This window comes from Eptesicus fuscus, chromosome 20 (assembly GCF_027574615.1).
Source record: "Eptesicus fuscus isolate TK198812 chromosome 20, DD_ASM_mEF_20220401, whole genome shotgun sequence".
NCBI classification, from domain to species: Eukaryota; Metazoa; Chordata; class Mammalia; order Chiroptera; family Vespertilionidae; genus Eptesicus; species Eptesicus fuscus.
Window position 1 is genome coordinate 14,888,834 of NC_072492.1, and position 20,187 is coordinate 14,909,020.

The 20,187-nt window shown below is 51.4% G+C and overlaps 1 protein-coding gene across 1 annotated transcript in view; it reads left to right on the forward strand.

The window, feature by feature from the left end:
* TRPV3 (transient receptor potential cation channel subfamily V member 3) overlaps positions 1 to 19,634 on the forward strand; it is a 32,530-nt gene extending 12,896 nt beyond the window's left edge. Inside the window, exons 7-18 of the mRNA XM_008156770.3 lie at positions 3,734 to 3,874; positions 5,447 to 5,727; positions 7,805 to 7,981; positions 9,165 to 9,323; positions 10,021 to 10,122; positions 11,310 to 11,383; positions 12,942 to 13,107; positions 15,116 to 15,182; positions 16,483 to 16,757; positions 17,998 to 18,110; positions 19,194 to 19,273; positions 19,540 to 19,634. Of these exons, the coding sequence (XP_008154992.2) occupies positions 3,734 to 3,874; positions 5,447 to 5,727; positions 7,805 to 7,981; positions 9,165 to 9,323; positions 10,021 to 10,122; positions 11,310 to 11,383; positions 12,942 to 13,107; positions 15,116 to 15,182; positions 16,483 to 16,757; positions 17,998 to 18,110; positions 19,194 to 19,273; positions 19,540 to 19,634 (1,730 nt within the window). The remainder of the gene's footprint in view (positions 1 to 3,733; positions 3,875 to 5,446; positions 5,728 to 7,804; positions 7,982 to 9,164; positions 9,324 to 10,020; positions 10,123 to 11,309; positions 11,384 to 12,941; positions 13,108 to 15,115; positions 15,183 to 16,482; positions 16,758 to 17,997; positions 18,111 to 19,193; positions 19,274 to 19,539) is intronic.
* The last annotated feature ends 553 nt before the right edge of the window (positions 19,635 to 20,187 follow it).

Genomic DNA, 20,187 nt, shown 5'->3' on the forward strand with positions numbered 1-20,187 from the left:
TAGCCCTCTAGCCAAGGAGGGCTAGGCCAGTGCCTCAAGCTTCTCTGTCCTGACTCGTCTCCCTTTTCAGGCCCCTTCTCTCCCCTCTTTTCTTCTTGTTAGTCTGTAGGGACTTACAGACTCCTATGTCTAGCAGCATGTTCTCCTTGAGGGCAGGGATGGACTTTGTCTTCCCCATAGTGGATCCTTTGATGCCCTTGGGGCTCACATAAGAGGTCCTTAATAAATATGTTTTGAATGAGTGAATAAAGGAAGATTAGTGTCTCTATTAAGGCTTTGCTGTCTTGGCTGCAAATCCTACCTCTCTCCTTTCTCAGCCTCCCCTTGTCCTTTCCTTCTTTCATGAATCTATGTCTTGCTGGTGGGTTAGTGGGGGGCTGTGGGCACCCAGTCTTTCTCTGCATGGTGGGAAGAACCATTTATCGCTGTCTTCCCAGACACAACCCTCTCCCCCACTCTTCCTCCTGATGGTATCTGCTGATACCTTCCTTTCCCTGTTCTAGGCACTGCTTGCACCAGGGACCGCAGAGTAGCACTTTTCCTTACCTTGGGCAATCAACTGGCCTTTCTGAGCCTCAGTTTCCCCACCTGGCAGAGGCTGATATTTCCTCTCTATACTGCTAAGAGTATACAATGGCAACTTTTAAAATATTGTTTTTAGCATTTTATCAGAGGCCTTCGATCAGACCGTCAAACCTCAGAGGGAAGGTAGGGGAGGGTGGGGGTAAGGGGGAGAGATCAACAAAAGAACTTGTATGCATGCATATAAGCCTAACCAATGGACACAGACACCAGGGAGGTGAGGGCATGAGTGGGGGGCGGGGGGGGGGGGGAATGGGGCGATAAGGACACATATGTAACACCTTAATCAATAAAGGAAAAAAAAAGGGACTAACTTAAAAAAAAACAATTTAATTAAAATTTGTATTGAAAAATTTAAACATACATTTAAAATACTGGCATAATAAACCTCTAGATATTCATCATTGAGATTCAGCATAACAATTTTTTTTAATTACATAAATAGTACATGAATAGAATTTCATTGTAAAACATTCAAATATTTTAATTAAGTTAAAGAGGAACGCTTCGCTTGTTTCTCACGCTCCTCTCCAGAGATGATTACTATGGGGTGTATGCTTTGAGGACTTTCCTAGGTTTTTGACATATGTGTGTATGTGCACATAGAAATAGATAGCTTTATTTATTCATTTATCTAGAGGCCCGATGCATGAAATTTGTGCAAGAGTAGGCCTTCCTTCCCCTGGCTGCCAGCACCCGCTTCCCTCTGGCACCCGGGACCCGGGCTTCCCTTGCAGTCCTGGCTTCGTCTGGAAGGTCGTCTGGAAGAATGTCCAGTCTAATTAGCATATTATGCTTTTATTATTATAGACTAGAGGCCCCGTGCATGAGATTCGTGCACTTGGAGCGGGGGGGGGGGGGGGCGTCCCTCAGCCTGGCCTGCGAGAGGCCTATGCCCTATCGCAGTCCAGGAGCCCTCAGGGGATGTTTGAATGACAGCTTAGGCCCGCTCCACGCAGTCGGACATTCTTAATGCTGCTGCAGAGGTGGGAGAGGCTCCCACCACCACCGCTGCTGTGCTCGCCAGCCATCAGCCAGGCTTGTGGCTGAGCAGCGCTCCCCCTGTGGGAGCGCACTGACCACCAGGGGGCAGCTCCTGCATTGAGTGTCTGCCCTGTGGTGGTCAGTGTGCGTCGTAGTGATCGGTCGTTCTGCTGTTCGGTTGATTTGCATATTAGCCTTTTATTATATAGGATTATATAGGCTAGAGCAGTATTCTACAATTTACTTTTTTGTGGATTAACTATACATCTTAGACACCATCTCATGTCAGAATATTAAAGTCAGCCTCCTCTTTACCTGCTTAGTCTGAGTATAACTGTACTGTGGCTCATTTCACCGTTTTTCCCTGGACAGACATCCACGTCACTTCTAATCATTTCTAATATTTTGTATGACATCTAGATGCACACTCTTGTCTATGACCTTGTGCACAGTGTACACGTGTTTTAGGGAAAGACTTTGAATTGGCCTTTCTGGGTCCAGAGGCATGCACATTTAAAATTAGAATGGTTATTGCCCTGGCTAGTGTGGCTCAATTGATTGGGCGTCATTCTGTGCACTGAAAGGTTGCTGGTCAGGGCACATGCTTGAGTTTTGGGCTCAATCCCTGGTAAAGGGCATGCAGGAGGCAGCCGATCTATGTTTTGCTCTCACACTGATGTTTCTCTCTCACTCTCTCTCTCTCTCTCTCTCTCTCTCTCTCCCACGCTCTCCCTTCCTCTCTATCTAAAAATAAAAAATAAAATAAAATTAGAATGCTTGACAAATTTGCCACCAAGAAATATTACTTCACTCTCCCCTCACAAAAGAGTACAAAGGTACTCCTTCCCCCTACTCTTCACTAATCCTTTTTTAAAAAAGTCTTTAACTCATTAGGTTCAAATGTAATTCATTAGGTTCAAATTTTCATTTTCCTGATTACCAGTGATTCTGAATATCTTTCAGTTTCTTTATTGGCTATGTGTATTTTCTTCTCTGAGGGGTTCTTAATATTATTTTCTTGTTTCCTTTTAGCTTGTTTGTCTCTTTATTGATTTGTAGGGCTCTTAATATATTATGGACTTTAAAAAATACATTGTCTATTTTATATGTCTCAAATATTTTCCCTGGCCTACCAATTGCCTTTTAACTTTCTTTAAGATGTCTTTCAAAATACAGAAATATTTAATTTTTATGTAAGCAAACATGTCAGTTTTTTATTTATGGTTTCTGCATTTTGTATCTTGCCTAAGAAGGTTTTCTGTACCAAAAGGTTAGTTATAAACAAAATTTCCAATTAAAAAAAAAAAAGCGTAGTTCTTTAACCCACCAGGAATTTATTTTTATGTATGGCAAGACAGCAGCTCTTTGGGAAATACTGTTTCTGGCTGGATATTCTGAGATACAGCCCGCCCCCACCCTCCCCCCCCCCCCCGCCTCTCCTCCCCTTATACACACACGGGAAGGTTCTGAAGGCTCTACCAACTGGGTTAATGTCCCTTCTCCACCTCCCCGCTCCTTGATTCCTGTTCCGTCCTCAGTCCCCAGCACCAGTCACCCAGCTCCCAGGCCATTCACCCGGACCTAACCAGAGACACCCCTTCTTCCCCAAGCCCCAGAGACCATCCTGAGGACTCTTTCTCCTGGGTTCTTCACTCCCCCGGAGCAGAGTTCCACATAGGTCTGGGATCTTAAGGCCTCCTCCAATTTTGCAGCCAGAGTGGTCTAAACACGCACATGTACTCAACCCCAAACTCGGGTCATGTCACTTTCCTGCTTCAACACCTGCTGCCTCCCCTGGCCCTTAGGATCGGGTTCTGAGGTTCACCTGGCTTACCAGGCCTTGAGCTGGCCCCACCAGCCTTGTTAAATTTACCCGATGGCGGCCTAGAGGCCACTCTGGGCAGGCCCTCCGCCGCGGGGACTGGGTGCAGAGCCCCTGCCCCGGTCCTGGAGCGCCCCCTCCTGTGCGGTAGCGAGACTGTGCGGCTGCGGAACGAGAAGCAGAACGGCACCCCGAGTCCCCAGCTGGCGACACCAAGTCCAGACAGGCGGCTTACTTCGCCATAATTGCGTGGAGGGTGGGAAAGAGGCCAGAGAGGGTGTCACCAGGGTCTCAGCCGCTCGCTGAGCGCCCCCCGCCCCCCACCCCACCCCACTCTGTGCGCAGGGCAGACGGCGCTGAATATCGCCATCGAGCGGCGGCAGCGAGACATCACAGCGCTGCTCATCGCGGCCGGCGCCGACGTCAACGCCCACGCCAAGGGGGTCTTCTTCAACCCCAAGTACCAGCACGAGGGCTTCTACTTCGGTGGGTGCCGCCGGCCGGGCTGGGGCTGGGGGGCGGGGTCCGGAAGGAGGGCGGAGGGGGGGGGCCGCCCCACAGACTCGGCCCCCAGAGGCGCTAGGGGCTGGGGGCTGGAGGCCGGCTCTGAGCTGTCCCGGGGAGAGCAGAACCCGGTCCGGTGTGGGGGCAGGGGCGACCCTTCTGAATTGGGCCAGAGAGGGCGTGGCTGGGAGGTGGCGAGCCTGCAGGGAGGGGGTTTCTAAGAAGGCACCCCCGTGGCCTAAGAGGAACAGTGACCTGGGAGGGAGAAGCAAGCAGAGCCCTGGGTCACAGGCGAAGAGAAGGCTCTGAGCAGGGGGATGAGCGGCCCAGTGTAGCAGGACTGGTGTGGGCGTCCTGGCTGCCAGCCCTGGCCTCTGGCCTCTGTGCTCAGTGCCTCAGGACTGCAAACCGAGTCAAAAGTGTGAGTATGAAAATTCTCTGGCTGACAGGTTAGGGAGTCCAAAAGCAATTGGGGTTGGGATGTTATAGGTGAACAATATATTTTTTTTTCCAATGTGTAATTTAGATAGAGTGAAACTCACCCATTTTAACTTACAGTTCTGTTCGTTGCCACACAGGCATACCACCAGGCTAGGGCAGGGAACACACAGCTCCGTCACACCAAACATTTTCCTGGTACAACTTTGCAGTCAACCTTGCTTCTCACCCCACCCCACCCCAGCCCTGACTGACTACCACTGACCTGTTTTCTCTTCTGGGTGGTTTTTGCATCAGCAGGGCTAGATGGGGCTGGGTGGCCTTGAGGACGGGTCTTGTCCAGTCCATTGCCCAGTATCAGGCCTGGTTGAAGCCGGTGTTGGGAAACATTTGTGGGGTGGGATGAAGAAAGGGGGCAGGACGGAGTTTGGGAGGGGAGCCGCAGGAGACCTGCTCTCCAGTCCTGGCTCTGCCTCGGGCTTGCTGTGTGACCGACCCGGTGTGTGTCACCTGCCTTCATTCTTAACTATTTCTCGAGCACTCACTGTATACAGAAGGTACTGTTCTAGGTGTTTGAAATGTACCACTGAGCAAAACAAAGCCCCTCCCCTCATGGAAGTTAACATTCTAGATGGGAAAGGGAACATCAGTGATAAACACAGTAAAAATGTTAATTAACATGTTAGAAAATGATAAATGCTATTGAAAAAAATAAAAAGTAAAGCAGGGGAAGTGGAAACAGAGTTCTAGGGCAGCAAGGAGGTGGGTTTCAATTTTAAATAGGACAGTTAGGGTGACTCAGTGAAAAGGTGACATTTGAACAAAGACTTGAAGGAAGTGAGGGAGGGAGTGATGCCGGTATCTGAGAAACAGAATTATAGGTAGGGGAACAGCCTGTGCAAAGGCCCTGAGGTAGGGAAATGCTTGGTGTGTTTTAGAGAAGGGGTTATTGCAATGATCTAGCTTCAGTTTCTTCCCATCAAGGGGAGCTGGGGAGAGGAAGCCTCAGGGGTCGATCCTCCTGAGATGGTCAGGATATGGGCTTCAGTCCTGGGACCTGGGGAACACTATTCTGGTCCATGAGAGAACTGAACCCCAGTGTTCTCCCTCCCCCAGGCGAGACACCCCTTGCCTTGGCAGCATGTACCAACCAGCCCGAGATCGTGCAGCTGCTGATGGAGAACGAGCAGACAGACATCACCTCGCAGGACTCACGGGGCAACAACATCCTACATGCCCTGGTGACGGTGGCCGAAGACTTTAAGACACAGAATGACTTCGTTAAGCGCATGTATGACATGATCTTGCTGAGGAGTGGCAACTGGGAGCTGGAGACCATGCGCAACAATGACGGCCTCACCCCGCTGCAGCTGGCCGCCAAGATGGGCAAGGCCGAGGTGAGGCTTGGGGGCAGGTGGGAGGGCAGGAGGCACGCTACCATCTGCCAGCCTGAGGCCCCATAGGTCACACCTCGGCCAGGGGAACTTCTTAGGTTCAGAAGTGCAGTTGTGGCCGAGCTGGGTTTGTTCTGATGACCACACAGAGCCACTGAGATGCAGTGCGCAGGCCCACCCTCTGGATTTAGTCCCTCACTCTCCATGTTTCTTCTATCTCCTGCCCTGGGAGCCCCCTCTCTGGGGCCAGAGTGGGGGAGCCTTAAGGCTGTATGACACAATCTCAAATGCCTGTGGCTGAGGATTCCTGGGTGGTGGGTGCTGAGTGTCTGACCCTTGGGGGCCTTCAGCCTCTCTTGAGGACAGGAGCCCCAGAATGGCTGCTCTGGATCCAGAGCCAATGGGCTGCTAGTCCCGACTCTGGAGCGATCCCAGCTGCCCCTCAGGTTGAAACTCTGAGCCAAGAGCCCAGCAGAGCACGTAACTGCAATGGCCCTTTGTGCTCATGTGATGTGGCCATGGAACTCAAGGCTTACCTGGGAGCCTTGGTGGAGACTTGAGCTGGGGTGGGCTCACATCTCCTGGTGGTTGGAGCCACACGTGGTCTGAGATCAAGGTGGGGGGTGGGGAACGGGTTCCCCAAGGGCCTTGGGCCCTGGTTCAGTGGTCAGGGCTGGTCCCACAAGGGACCTTTTCATTGTCTTGTTGGGGGAGGAGGGAATGTTGAACAGCTTTAACAAAGGAGGAATTGTGTCTCCCATCTCCGCCCTCCCTCCCCCCTCCCCCCCCCACTTCCTCTCTTTCTGTGCTTAAGACACAGATACTGACTTTGGGGAGACCTGTCCTGTCTCTAGAAGCTCTCTGCCTGGGCTGTGCAGACAAGGCTCCTGCGTGAGAGGAGATGGGAACCCCACTGACTCACGTGAGATCAGGGCTCTGACACTGTCCTCTTTAACAGGTCCCTCCTGCCGGGCCTTGGGAAGCCCTGGCCCCCAGAGTGCTAGGGTACCCCCAAAACTCAGCTTTCGGGGCATAGTGAGCTGGAGAGCAGGCTACCCATCCGGCCTGCCCTTTGGGACCACCCAGGAAGCTTTACAAGCTACAGATGCCTGGCAGAGATTTGGATTGAGTCAGTCAGTGGTGTGGGACTATGTATATATGTATTTATTTATTTACTAGAGGCCCGATGCACGAAATTCGTGCAAGAGTAGGCCTTCCTTCCCCTGCCTGCCAGCACCGGCTTCCCTCCGGCACCCAGGACCCGGGCTTCCCTCACAGAGGGAGGCCCCGTCCACCCACTGCAGCCCGCCAGTCGGTGGCCTGGGCCTCCCTCTTTGGGGAGATTGTGGAGCCCGCACTATCCTCCCCCCATTGATCACCCACAGGCCCCTGGCCTGGACCTCCTATTGCGGGGCGATCAATCGCATCGCACCCGCCTTGGCTGGCCTGGTGCCAGTGGGTGTCATAGCGTGGTCCCAGATGGTTGTTGGGATGTTCATCCAGATGGTCGTTCCACTGTTTAGCCATTCGGTTGATTTGCATATTATGCTTTTATTATATAGGATTTTTGGAGAGAGTGGGAAGGGGAGAGACAGAGAGAGAGAAACATCAATGTGAGAGAGATATATTGATTGGTAGCCTCCCAACCAGGCCAGAGATTGAGCCTACAACTGAGGTACGTGTCCTTGACCGGAATCAAACCCGGGACCCTTCAGTCCACAGGTCGATGCTCTATCCACTGAGCCAAACCAGCCAGGGTGGAGTGGGACTTTTTAATGTTCCCAAGTGACCTAATATGCAGCAGAGTTCAAGGTTGACTGACTTAGAGGGGTCCCCCGCCTCTCTGTAAGGCTGGTGTCTTACATCTCCGTGTGTCTGGCCAGAGCAGTGAGCCTCAACTGGCAGGTCTTGATTGAGGGTGGGATGCGGAAGCTGGAAGACTTCTAGTTTCTTCTCAGATCCAGGCCAAACAGAAATTATCTCTCATAATTGTCAGTTCCCAGATTCTTCACTGAACTGGGTTTTAAGAGCCTCTTCCTGGCTCCATTCTGTGGCTGAAAGTCCCACTTTCTGTCCCCAGATCCTGAAGTACATCCTCTGTCGTGAGATCAAGGAGAAGCCACTCCGGAGCTTGTCCAGGAAGTTCACCGACTGGGCATATGGGCCCGTATCATCCTCGCTCTACGACCTCACCAACGTAGATACCACAACAGACAACTCGGTGCTGGAAATCATTGTCTACAATACCAACATTGATGTGGGTCTCCCAGGGGGCTGGGGAAGGGCCAGGGGGGAGGGGCGGGCTCTGGGGACACTGGGAAGACCCCATGCCACTTGCTGGACATGTCTGCAATTCCCCATTTCTTTCTTTTTTTTAAAAAATATTTTTTTATTGATTTTTTTACAGAGAGGAAGGGAGAGGGAGAGAGAGTTAGAAACATCGATGAGAGAGAAACATCAATCAGCTGCCTCCCCCACACTCCCTACTGGGGATGTGCCCGGAACCAAGGTACATGCCCTTGACCTGGAATCGAACCTGGGACCTTTGAGTCTGCAGGCCGACGCTCTATCCACTGAGCCAAACCGGTTAGGGCTGCAATCCCCCATTTCTTTGCCTTAGTGGGCAGAGTTGGCACAATATGGCAGGGCCTATGTGGGGTTCACTTGTTCCCAGGGCTCCTTGGGTGAGGGTCTCCTGACCCTAGAATCCTGGGCAGTGTGGATATGCTGGTGGGAGTGGGGATGGCTGGTGTAGATCTTCTCTCCCCCCTGCCCCCACTCATTCTCTGTGGCCATGCTTAGAATCCCCTTTTCCCCCAAACCTGGCCCCAAGTGAGGGGCAGGGAGTGCATAGTTGTGGCAATTAGGGAGGCCTCCCTGGAGGAGGCAAGAAGGGGCGGTGAGGGGAAGAGATAGGACCAGCAGTGAGAACTTTTGGCTTTGGGGGAAAATGAATCTTCAGTCTTTCCATTTTACCAAGAACCATGCTTCCCAGAGCTTGCCTTGTCTGGGTTCTTCATGGACCCTCCGGGCAGCCTAGTGGGTAGGGCAGTTTGATGGATATCAGTTGTATAGATGAGGAGATGCAGGACCAGAAAGGTCAGGGGCTTTCCTAAGGTTACACAGCGAAGAGGGGCTAAGTTGGAGCCAGACCCTCAGTCATACTCCTTCTCCCTTCCAGCCCTTGCTTCCCACGGAGCAGCAGATGCTCCTGCTGGGAGCCCAGCTCCTGTGGCATTTGGCTGCCGCCTGGGCCCGGTGGCAAGGAGCCTCGGGAGCTGGAAATTACTCTCCTGACATTTCCTGCCAGACCAGTCCGTTGGACATAATGACTGCCCCCTGCTGGGCAGTGCTGTCTCAGGGCTTCCTTTGAAATGGGGGCCTTTGACAATGGTTCCTCTCCCCTGGTCTCCGTGGTGACTGTGGTGGTGTACCCCCAGAACCGGCACGAGATGCTGACCCTGGAGCCCCTGCACACGCTGCTGCGTATAAAGTGGAAGAAGTTTGCCAAGTACATGTTCTTCCTGTCCTTCTTCTTTTATTTCTTCTACAACATCACCCTGACTCTCATCTCTTACTACCGACCCCGGGAGGAGGAGGTACGTGGGCCCCTTGATGGGGAGGGTGGGGTGGTCAGGGCTGCAGGAGCTTGGAGCCGCCCCATGTGCAGATGGGGAAACCGAGGCCCAGAGAGGCCAAGGGATTTTCTTGGGCTTCCCTAATGGTCGTCCCTCACAGTTCCTAGGGAACTGATTATGTCTCCGGAGCTTAGCTGGGCTAAGCCCCAGGTGCTCAGCCTCAGGCTGACCCATGTTGGGAGGAGAACTAGAGAATTAGGAGACCCAGAGCCCAGGCTCTGTCTAAATCTAGAGCTGATTGGGTGTTTGTGATGTGAGGGCCACAGGATATGGGAGTGGGGCAGTGAGGGGGGCGGGGTAGGTCACTTACACAAGATTTCCCACCCCTCTGGGCCTTAGTTTCCATCCATTATCCCGGGCACAGAGTTTCAGCTTTATTTGACTGTGATGGTCCTGGGAGTGTCTGAATGTGGATGGGCTCCTGTAAGGAGGTGTGAGGGTTGTTAGCATGTTCCTCGCTGTGGAGCTCTGGATTCCCAGCGTGGGTGGGGAAAGCGGGGCCGGGGTCTGCTTTTCCTCCTCTAGCCCCATGCAGAGATCGGGCTCCCTGCTGGCTCTGGCCCAGCCTGAGGGCTCTGCAAGGCCCCTCCAGTGCTGGCACTACCCCTGCCCTCCTCACTCCCCATCCTGCACCATCCATTCCTCCCCTTGTTCCCAGGCCCTGCCACACCCCTTGGCCCTGACGCACAAGATGGGGTGGCTGCAGCTCTTGGGGAGGATGTTCGTGCTCATCTGGGCCATGTGCATCTCTGTGAAGGAGGTGAGTGGGCCACTAAACCCTCCGGACTGGCCTGCGATGCAGGCAGGTGACAGTAGGCTTGGTTTTGATCCCACCCTGCTCTGCCATTACTACTGGGGGCTCTGTGGAGCCATTCCCCTTCTAAGCTTTAGATTTCTTAGTTACAAAGTGGAAATAAATAACTAAGCAGGTCTATCTTACCTGCTTCATCTATGTGCCCCTCCATCCATCTGAACATCTATTTGCCATTTACCTATCCATCCCAGCCACTCAGTAACCCATCTTCCTCTCCTCTCTGTCCACTCATTCAATCACCTGCCCTCTCTCAGTGACCCAGCCACTCATTCATCCATCTGAACACCCATTCATCCTTACCCTCTGTCCTTCCATCCTTCCATCTGTTTATCAATTGATCACTTGATTGGTCCATTCATCCATCCATCCATCCATCCATCCATCCATCCATCCATCCAACCAACCAGTGAGTCAACAGGTAGATTCTGAACATCATCTAATGTGGGGCCCTGGGGGAGGTGATAGGGAGGGAAGAGTCGTCCTCTTTGAGCTCACAGTCTGGTAGGGGATTTCTGAGGGACACAAACTTCTAGACTTTGCGATAGACGGTGAAAAGGCCCTGCATTGGGTTCAGACCAGTGCTCAGAGGAAAAGAGATGACCTTTACTGGGGGCAGGGGAAGGAGGGAAGGCTTGAGTGCAGAGATGGCACTCACCATGGTAGGAGTGGGCCTGAGGACATGGCGGAGAAGGTCATTCCCGAGCGGGCGTGGGGAACAGTCTGAACTAAGGCTCCAAGGTGGTGGGCAAAAGTAGGTCCACAGTTGTGAGTACTCGAAACACAGAGCTGATTCTTGTGTCATTAGTTATTAATTATTGTATTCTTTATTATTATTATTCACCTACTTTTGCCATCCCTGTATTTGGGGGATGGCAGGTAGCTACATGTTGTGCTGCGTTGCAGGTTCTGGGGTGGGGGTGAGGGTGAGAGCGAGAGATACACAAAGATCGGAGGAGCCTGCACCCTGAGCTCACCTCTGCCCTCCAGGCACAGGGCCCCTCAGTAGCCCTCACCTGGGCTCTGGCTGGGCCTTCACACACTGAGTCTCAGGCCTGGGGAGACACCCCCATCCTCAGACCCCCCGACTGAGAGGCAGGAAGAGGCTGAAGCTTTCCTTTCCTTTGTGGCCTCAGGGCATCGCGATCTTCCTGCTGAGACCCTCAGATCTGCAGTCCATCCTCTCGGATGCCTGGTTTCACTTTGTCTTGTAAGTAGGCCCGTCCCCTTGGCCGCCACCTCACAGGCAGGGCTGAGGTCCTGTATGGTGGTTGCTGTGTCCCTCTGAAACAAGTGCCCTACCATGTCGCCCCGTCCCAGCCATTCTGCTACGCTCCCATGGCTAGGGACCGCCTCTCTCACTTCTGGTAAGAGAGACACATAGATGCCCAGAGAGAGGCCCAGAAAACGCTAGGACAGTGCCCCTCATCTGGCTGCAGGGATGGCTGACTCCACCCTGCCACAGAGCCCCAGGTGGCAGGCAGCTCGGGGAGGGCCTGGAGAGGCTCAGCACTGCTGTTTCCCTTTTTATGGAGGGCTCCAGCCCAGTTCCTCCAAGTTGCATGGGGCCTAGAAGTACCATCTTGGACCCTGGCAGGTCAGAGCTGGAAAGTATTTGAGGAATCACTGAGTCTCATCTGCTGGTACGGAACCTGAGGCCCAGAGCAGGGAAGCGAGTTCCTCACAGTCACTCGGAACTTCAGTGGTACTGAAGCCAGTCCCACTCCATCATCTCCTCCTCATGCCAGTGCAGGCTTGGCTACCCTTGGGCTCTTGCCAGAAAGCCTAGCCCAGACCTGTCTGAAGGAGGTCGTGTGCAGCTGACCTCAGAGGACCTGTCTCTGAATGAGCAGAGGCTGATGGAACCTGCAGCATGCATTGAAGAATGTTGGCTTCTTAAAATGCATGAATTACTGAGGTCCTGTGAGTGTAGATACCACAACAGACACTGTTTAGGAGTAGATTTTGATCTTGTATATTTGGTATATATGGTACTTGAAACATTTTAAGTTGTGGGAAAATACACATAACATAAAAGTTACCACCTTAACCATTTTTAAGTGTTCACAACGCTGTGCAGCCAATCTCTAGATTTCTTTTCATCTGGCAAAACTGAAACCATACCCATTAAACAACACCTCCCTATTCCCCTCCCCCAGTTCTTGGTGACCTCCATTCTACTTTCTGTCTCTGTGAATTTGACAACTCTAAGTACATCATATCAGTGAAATCATACAGTATTTATTTTTTTTTTGTGACTGGCTTATTTCACCTAGCATAATCATCTCCAGGTCAGTCCATGCTGTTAAAAGATTAAAAAAAAAAAAGTAGGTTTGAGGATACTTTTGTTATGATTGGGTTATAAGTATAGATGTTTTCAGCTTTTATCATTTTGATTACACATGCAATTATCCATTGCATCCTTTCTCTACCCCAGTGGTTCCCAAGTCTATGTGAGAATCATAGAGGGGTTTAAAAAGGAAATCATGTGCGTGATTTAAAAATATACAGCCTCCGGGGCTGCTCTCCAGGTCTTCTGAACCAGAATCTGATGGGGCCTTGGGGATCTGTGCTTTTAAAAAGTCCGTTGCTCCAGCCCCCTGCTGGCCCCAGACTGCGCAGTCTAACAGGTCTGGGCAGCCTTATCCGTCTCTTCAGCATCAGCCACCAGGGTGCCGGTTCAGGGTTTAAAGGGAGGTGGGGGTTTGACTATCTGCCCTGATGCTGAGCAGTAAGTAAGGCCCTTGTCTCCTGTGTCTCCTGAACAGTTTTGTCCAAGCTGTGCTTGTGATACTGTCTGTCTTCTTGTACTTGTTTGCCTACAAAGAGTACCTCGCCTGCCTCGTGCTGGCCATGGCCCTGGGCTGGGCGAACATGCTCTACTACACGCGGGGGTTCCAGTCCATGGGCATGTACAGCGTCATGATCCAGAAGGTTGGTTTGGGGCCTCCGAGCATCAGAGATGTGCAGGCTGGGAGGGCCCTCAGAGGATGTTCACTTTTCAGATGGGGAAACTGAGGTCTGGAGAGCAAAGAGGGCTTGCGCACAGGGCAGACTGCTGCTCTTTATTCCGAATGCCGCTGTCCCCATTTGCCTTTGGTCAGCGTTAAGTGTGCAGACCCTAAAATGCCTGGGCTTGTTGGGCATTGAGAAGGGATAGACTTGGGGAAGGAACGTTCTCAGCTCCAGGCAGTGGTGTGCTGGTAAGTATTTAACAACTGGCTCTCTGGGAAACACACACACACACACACACCCACACACACACACACACACACACAGATACATAAATGTTTATTATAAAATTTACACACACACAGATACATAAATGTTTATTATAAAATTTACTATTTAAAGGAGGTAATACACAGTTTCCTTTCTAATAAAGTATACAATACTGCCTATAGTAAATTCCACGTAGCTAGTTGAGTCTCACTGAGTAAGTTGTTGATTTTTAAAAAATATTTTTAATTGATTTTTTACAGAGAGGAAGGGAGAGGGAGAGGAAGAGAGTTTTAGAAACATCGATGAGAGAGAAACATCAATCAGCTGCCTCCTGCACACTCCCCACTGGGTATGTGCTCGCAACCAAGGTACATGCCCCTGACTGGAATCGAACCTGGGACCCTTGAGTCTGCAGGCCGATGCTCTATCCACTGAGCCAAACCGGTTAGGGCAAGTTGTTGATTTTTGTTGAACGCCTGTATCTGTTGCTAACCAATGGTTTCAACCGACAAACGAGTGTTCTTCCAACATAAGTGTTGGTTGATATTTTTCTTTAAGGAATAAAATGAAGGTGAAAATGAAGACATGGCAGAACTTCAGTTGTTTGTCAATGATGTGAGCCACGTCTTTGCTGAGCTGGATAATAGTGTTCAAATACTAGAAGACTATTTCATTATTATTGTTTTCTTCACAATGTAGCAGCTACAGATAGGACACATTTTTAAGTGAAATTTGCTTTAACATTTTCTCCATGGCTGTCTTACATCTAGATCTAGGCAATCAACAAAACAACGAGTCAATCTCTGATTTGTAGCATTTACCAATTTCTTTAAAAAATATTTTTATTTATTTTAGAGAGAGGAAGGGAGAGGGAGAGAAGGATAGAAACATCGATGATGAGAGAGAATCATTGATCGGCTGCCTCCCACACACAATCGAGCCCACAACCTGGGCATGTGCCATGACCAGGAATCGAATCATGACTTCCTAGTTCATGAGTTGATGCTCAACCACTGAGCCACACCGGCCGGACACATTTACCAATTTCTATGGTATAATTACTCCCACCCTAGTGGTTCCAGCTACCAACATGACATCTTTGAACACAGAGCTGGGAAGAGATGCACAGTAACACTATTAATGGTATTTCCACCATATAGCTACAATAGATGTAAATAACCTTGCGAGCATAGATAATTCTAAAATGTAGTAAAATAACTAAGAAGTGATGAGTTTTGACTATTTATTATCTCTGTTTTTCATATAATATATTTACTTATAAGTTGATATGATTTAATAGTGGCCATGTTTAACAACCAGCTCACACAATTCAGGAAATTGTAATAGGCAGCTCTGGCGAGCTGGTATGAGCTGGCTCCAGCACACCACTGCCCCAGGAGGAGGGAGGATCCCAGATGTGAGACTGTGAAGAAAGGTGCTCAGGGACAGGGGGGCGAATCAGCAGGGCCACAGACCGACTGTCTTCCAGGAGGGAGCGGGGAGGAGGGAGGAGAGCAGGAACAGAAGGCTTCTTGGAGAAGGTGGGGTCCAGAGCTGAGCTTTGGAGCGCCAGGGGGCCGTGGCCAAGGGTAAGGGAGAACGGCCTGAGTTGAGGCCATGGTTAGGGCGGGAGCCTGGGAGAGCGTGGGAAGCAGCGAGATCGGTGTACGGTGATTGTGTCCTCAGATCTTGCCCTCAAATCATTCTTTTTTCTTTGTAGGTCATTTTGCATGATGTTCTGAAGTTCTTGTTTGTATATATCGTGTTCTTACTTGGATTCGGAGTAGGTAATTGATTTATAAAGAATAGTAACGCCCACCTTTGTAAAGCACTTTATACAGATGTCAGAATGACAAAGCACAGAGCAGCCTCAGCAGCAATTACATCAGCAACCAACAGAGCCTTGCTGTGCTTAGCATTTTCCAATCATCATCTTTTTACTTCTCTCGCCTATCAATCAAGGGGGAATCATGATCCCTGATCATAAGGTGACTGAGGCTTAGACTCTAGGATTCGACCAAGCCTGTCACTCTTATCCATCCCCACTGTGGGATGTGCCTCCCACTTTCACATTCACCCACGTGACCCTCACAGCCTGAGAGAGGCTGGGCAGGTGTTTCTGGCCCCATTTTACAGATGGGGAAATGAATTCACAGAAATTTGATTGATGGCCTTTGATTGATGAAATTTGATTGATGGCCTTCCCTAGGAGGGAAGTAATGAATTGAGGTAATCCCCTTTGGCCCTCCACGTTATGTATTCTCAGGGTTTGCTTCAGACAGACCTGTGAGAGCCTTTGGTCTGCTGGGGACCCGGGATGCGGAGCCTCCTCTTAAAACCTCTCCATTTACAACAGATGGGAACAGCATAACCTGGTTCTATTTCTGACCTCTGCATGGGGAGATTAGGTTTTATATTTCCATGCCGGTTTTTTCCCCCAGTGGTCACTGGCATTTGAAGTTAAACAGCTGTTTCCATCTGCCTGATACCCTTTCTACGTCATAATTTGCTTATTTATTTGATCTTTCATTATCGTGTTTATTCATCCATCTATTTACTCATTAATTTGACCATCTACCCATGCACCCAACCACCCACCCACCCCAGCCAGCCAGCCAGCCAGCAAAGAGCCACTGCTGTAGTGTGTTGGAAAGAAGAGAAGAAAGGGCTTCAGGCCTTGGCCAGGGGATCTCACTACAGAGCTTTGGGAGGACACTCAGGACCTCACAGTCTTGTAGAGAGGACCTGGGCTACAGGAAGTCGCGAGTCAAAGCCTGGATGGGAGCCAGGGCCACACATAGATTATAATTAGCAACTCTGCAAGGCTGCGAGCGATCAAGGGCCGGACGGTGGGGTAAAGGAGGCACAGAAGGGTATGGGCTTTGTTAGGCAAGAAGGGCTTCCTGCAGAGGACCAGCTCTTCTGGAAGAGCTGGGGCTGGAGATGGAACTGAAAGGGCCAGAGAAGCGGGCAGGAGGCGGGCCTGCAGTGTGTGGGGGCATGTGTGTACCTGCAAGTAGGCATGAGCTTGTTGGGTAATTAACCAGGCCCAGAGGCTGACGAGAGCACCCTGGTATGTCCTCCCAGCCCTGGCCTCGCTGATTGAGAAGTGTCCCGAGGACAACAAGGACTGCAGCTCCTATGGCAGCTTCAGCGACGCTGTGCTGGAACTCTTCAAACTCACCATAGGCCTGGGCGACCTGAACATCCAGCAGAACTCCAAGTACCCCATCCTCTTCCTGTTCCTGCTCATCACCTACGTCATCCTCACCTTCGTCCTCCTCCTCAACATGCTCATCGCCCTCATGGGGGAGACCGTTGAGAACGTCTCCAAGGAGAGTGAGCGCATCTGGCGCCTGCAGGTGAGCCTGGTGGAGACCCTGGTGTGGGAGCCTTCACGGGGACTCGGTTCACTACACGCTATTGACCATCAGCACTGGTGGAGCTGGGGTGGGGCCTGGGAACCTGCATAAGCTCCCTGTGCTTGGCCAGGTTTGAGGAAGCATTCGCCTCGGTTCCTTGAGTATAGGGTCAACAGCAGGTGTGAGAGCAACTCAGGCTTATGGGAGAGCTCTGCTCAGAGCCATGGTGTGATATGTGGATGTTGAAATGTGACCTTAGGTTACATTAAGAGGAGTAAAAGGGCATAGCACAATGGAGGTCATAATTCTGCTCTCCTCCATCCTGGCCTCAACCGTCCTCACCTACTGTGGGCCTTACATGCTGAGGACACCACTACAGTAATGGCCAGAGGTGGTGAGCAGGCTTTGGAGAGGGCGGGAAAAATGGCCCTGAAGCTAGGCTTGAAGAAGGTGCTATCTCTTCAGATACCTGCAGAGCTTGTGACAGAGGGAGCAACTTCCTTCTATGACCCCAGAAGGCAGCACTGAAGTATACGGGGCAACTACAAGAAAAAAGCTTTGATTTGACACAAGGAAGTTTCTAGTTATTAGGGCCTTCTTCATCGGCTTGTCGATAATATTTAGGAGAGATTGGACAAATTATTGCCAGGAAAGCCGCCGAGGGGATTCCAAGCCTGGGGTGGAAATGGGGCCGCATGACGCCTGCACTTCCCGTCACTGTGGGACCCAGGATCCTAACATTTTCAGTTAGGAAGCACCTGGACTTCCAGAAACATTGTTTATGTCATGTTTACAGCAATTTGGACACCTTCCCCAAGCTTTCTGGTTTTTCATTTTTGAATTCTGTAGATTAGCTGAACTTCAGGATCTATGCACTAAGCTTCCAGTGGGGTTGGAGTGGGCTGTGTGGTGGTGTGTGCACATGCACTTGTGTGTGTATGTGTGCATGCACTTGTGGGTGTGTACTTTGTGTGTGCACTTGTGTGTATGTGTGCATGCACTTGTAGGTATATACTTTGTGTGTGTGCACTTGTGTGTGAATGTGTGCATGCACTTGTGGGTGTGTACTTAGTGTGTGTGCTTGTGTGTATGTATGCATGCACTTACGTGTACATGTACTTGTGTATGTGCACTTTGTGTGTATGTGTATGTGTGTGCATGCATGTATGCACCACTCACACACAACTGTGCTCCTGGGCTGGCTCCTCAGCGACGTGCTTAGGCTGGTTTCTGTCCCCAGAGAGCCAGGACGATCTTGGAGTTTGAGAAGATGTTGCCAGAATGGCTGCGGAGCAGGTTCCGGACGGGAGAGCTGTGTAAAGTGGCAGAGGAAGATTTCCGGCTGTGTCTGCGGTAACAGAGGGGGAGGGCCCTTCGGGGCGGCCTTTGGTGGGTCAGGAGGGCCCGGTCGGTGAATGCTGGAGAAGCAGTGCTGCCCCTGCGTGCCGCCCACAGCCATGCTCTGTTCTGGACCCCCCAGAAGGCGCATGTGCCCACCCGGGGTCGCTGGCCTGGGACGAGGCTTCCTGAGCGGCAGGAAGGACAGGAAGGGAGACTCTGCTGCCTCGGTCCCCTCTCTGTGGGGGTGGAGGGGCCCCCACAGCCTCTCCCTTTCCAGTGGAGGGCTTGGGAAAGGTTTTCCAAGTGGCCCTCTGTCCTTCTGTCCACTCTGCGGGTTCAGTGACACTAGGGGATCGGAGGCACACTGTCACTGGCGATGGAAATGAGACAGCTACCTTGGACAAATACCAAGTTTTTTGATTTTAAAAAAGCGCTTGCACCTGCCATGACTGTCTTTCCTGCCCAGTTCATCTCTTCCTACCCCATCTGACTGCCTGACCCTACAGACCACCTTCCTTTCTACTTCTCTGACTGAAATCGCCCCTCCCGCCCCGCCCCTGCCATCACTTCCCACTGTAATTGTCTCTGATTCTGGCACATTCACTGTAGAGATGGTCTCTGAGTGTGAACTTTAGCCAAACTGCTGCTGCCAGTTGTGATTCAACACCATAGACACTGCTCACTCTTTGGGGGTTTGAATCCCAACCACCTTCTGGTGCCACCTTAACCCTAGTTAATCGTCTATGCTTTTCATCCTCACACCCTCACATCCTCTCAGCTGGGGCCCTAACCCCTCCCCCTCCCTCCTCCTTTACTGCCCTCCCTCCTTCCCCAAGAACTGCCCCTCACCAGTCAGGCACACTGCTGCTGTCTGAAGAAGTCCCCGTTATGCCTCTCTAAGTTTTGGGGTCTCACACACTGGGAGGAGACTGAGCCCTGGAGGCCTGGGAAAATGGGGACTTGGGCAGGTTTCAAACCCTGATCCCTGGGACAGACAGAGGGGAGCTGTCTAGGACCCCCCCAAATGCCATGCTATATGTTTGTGTTTAATGAGGTGCAGTTGTGAAATAGTGCGAATGATTATTACACTCACAGGATCAACGAGGTGAAGTGGACTGAATGGAAAACACACGTCTCCTTCCTCAACGAAGATCCCGGGTCCGTGAGACGGACAGGTAGGACGTGTGACAGCCATTCCTGTCTGGCCATGTGACCTTGGGCAAACTGAGTCTGAGGGCCCTGATTTTCCCCATCTGTGAAATGGGAGGATTGAGTTAAATCGGTTCTCCGGTCCCTTCCAGTTCTGATGTTTTAGAACCCTAGTTGGAATAACTTCTAAAAGTCGGGCAGCGGCAAACTGGGTGGTGCACTGAGACATGGAATTACCGACCTTGCAGACTGCTGTATTTCTAAAATAGTGTTGTTGTTTTTTTTAAAGCAGATTTCAACAAAATCCAAGATTCTTCCAGGAGCAACAGCAAAACCACCCTCAACGCGTTCGATGAAATAGATGAGTTTCCGGAAACTTCAGTGTAGCCGCAGAATCCGGAGCTGGTGTGCACATGGGCGCTGCGGGCTGGCCCGGGACTGCGTGCTGAGGGCTTGGCCTGGTGATGGAGCCTGGCTCTGCCCGCCTGGAAGCAGAAGGCACCCTCGGGCTGAACTGAGAGGCAGTTGTCAGTTTTGCTGAGTGGAAAACACCCTGGATTTTGTTACTTGGTGAAGAGTTTGTGTAGACGTATGGCCAGCAGTCCCGAACCTGGGGTTCCTGAAGTCCCTGGGTTCACCAGCTGGTGACCAGGTCAGCTTGGCTGGGAGAGGAGCTGTAGGGAAGGGGCGGGGCCCAAGGAACAGAACTTCCTTCCTGCCAGCATCTCCTTGGGAGCCCCGGCTGCAGCCCACACATCCCTCCTCTCCCCTGCTGTGACTGGGGCTTCTGAATGGAAGGGACTCTTGGTCCCATCCCAGAACATTCAGGGGACTGAGCAAGTCCGATCTCCTGAGGGAAAGGGGGGTGGTGTGAGTTATGGAAATGCCCTTCCAGAACCTTCAGGGAACAGGAAACTACCCTTGGGATGAGTGCCCATTG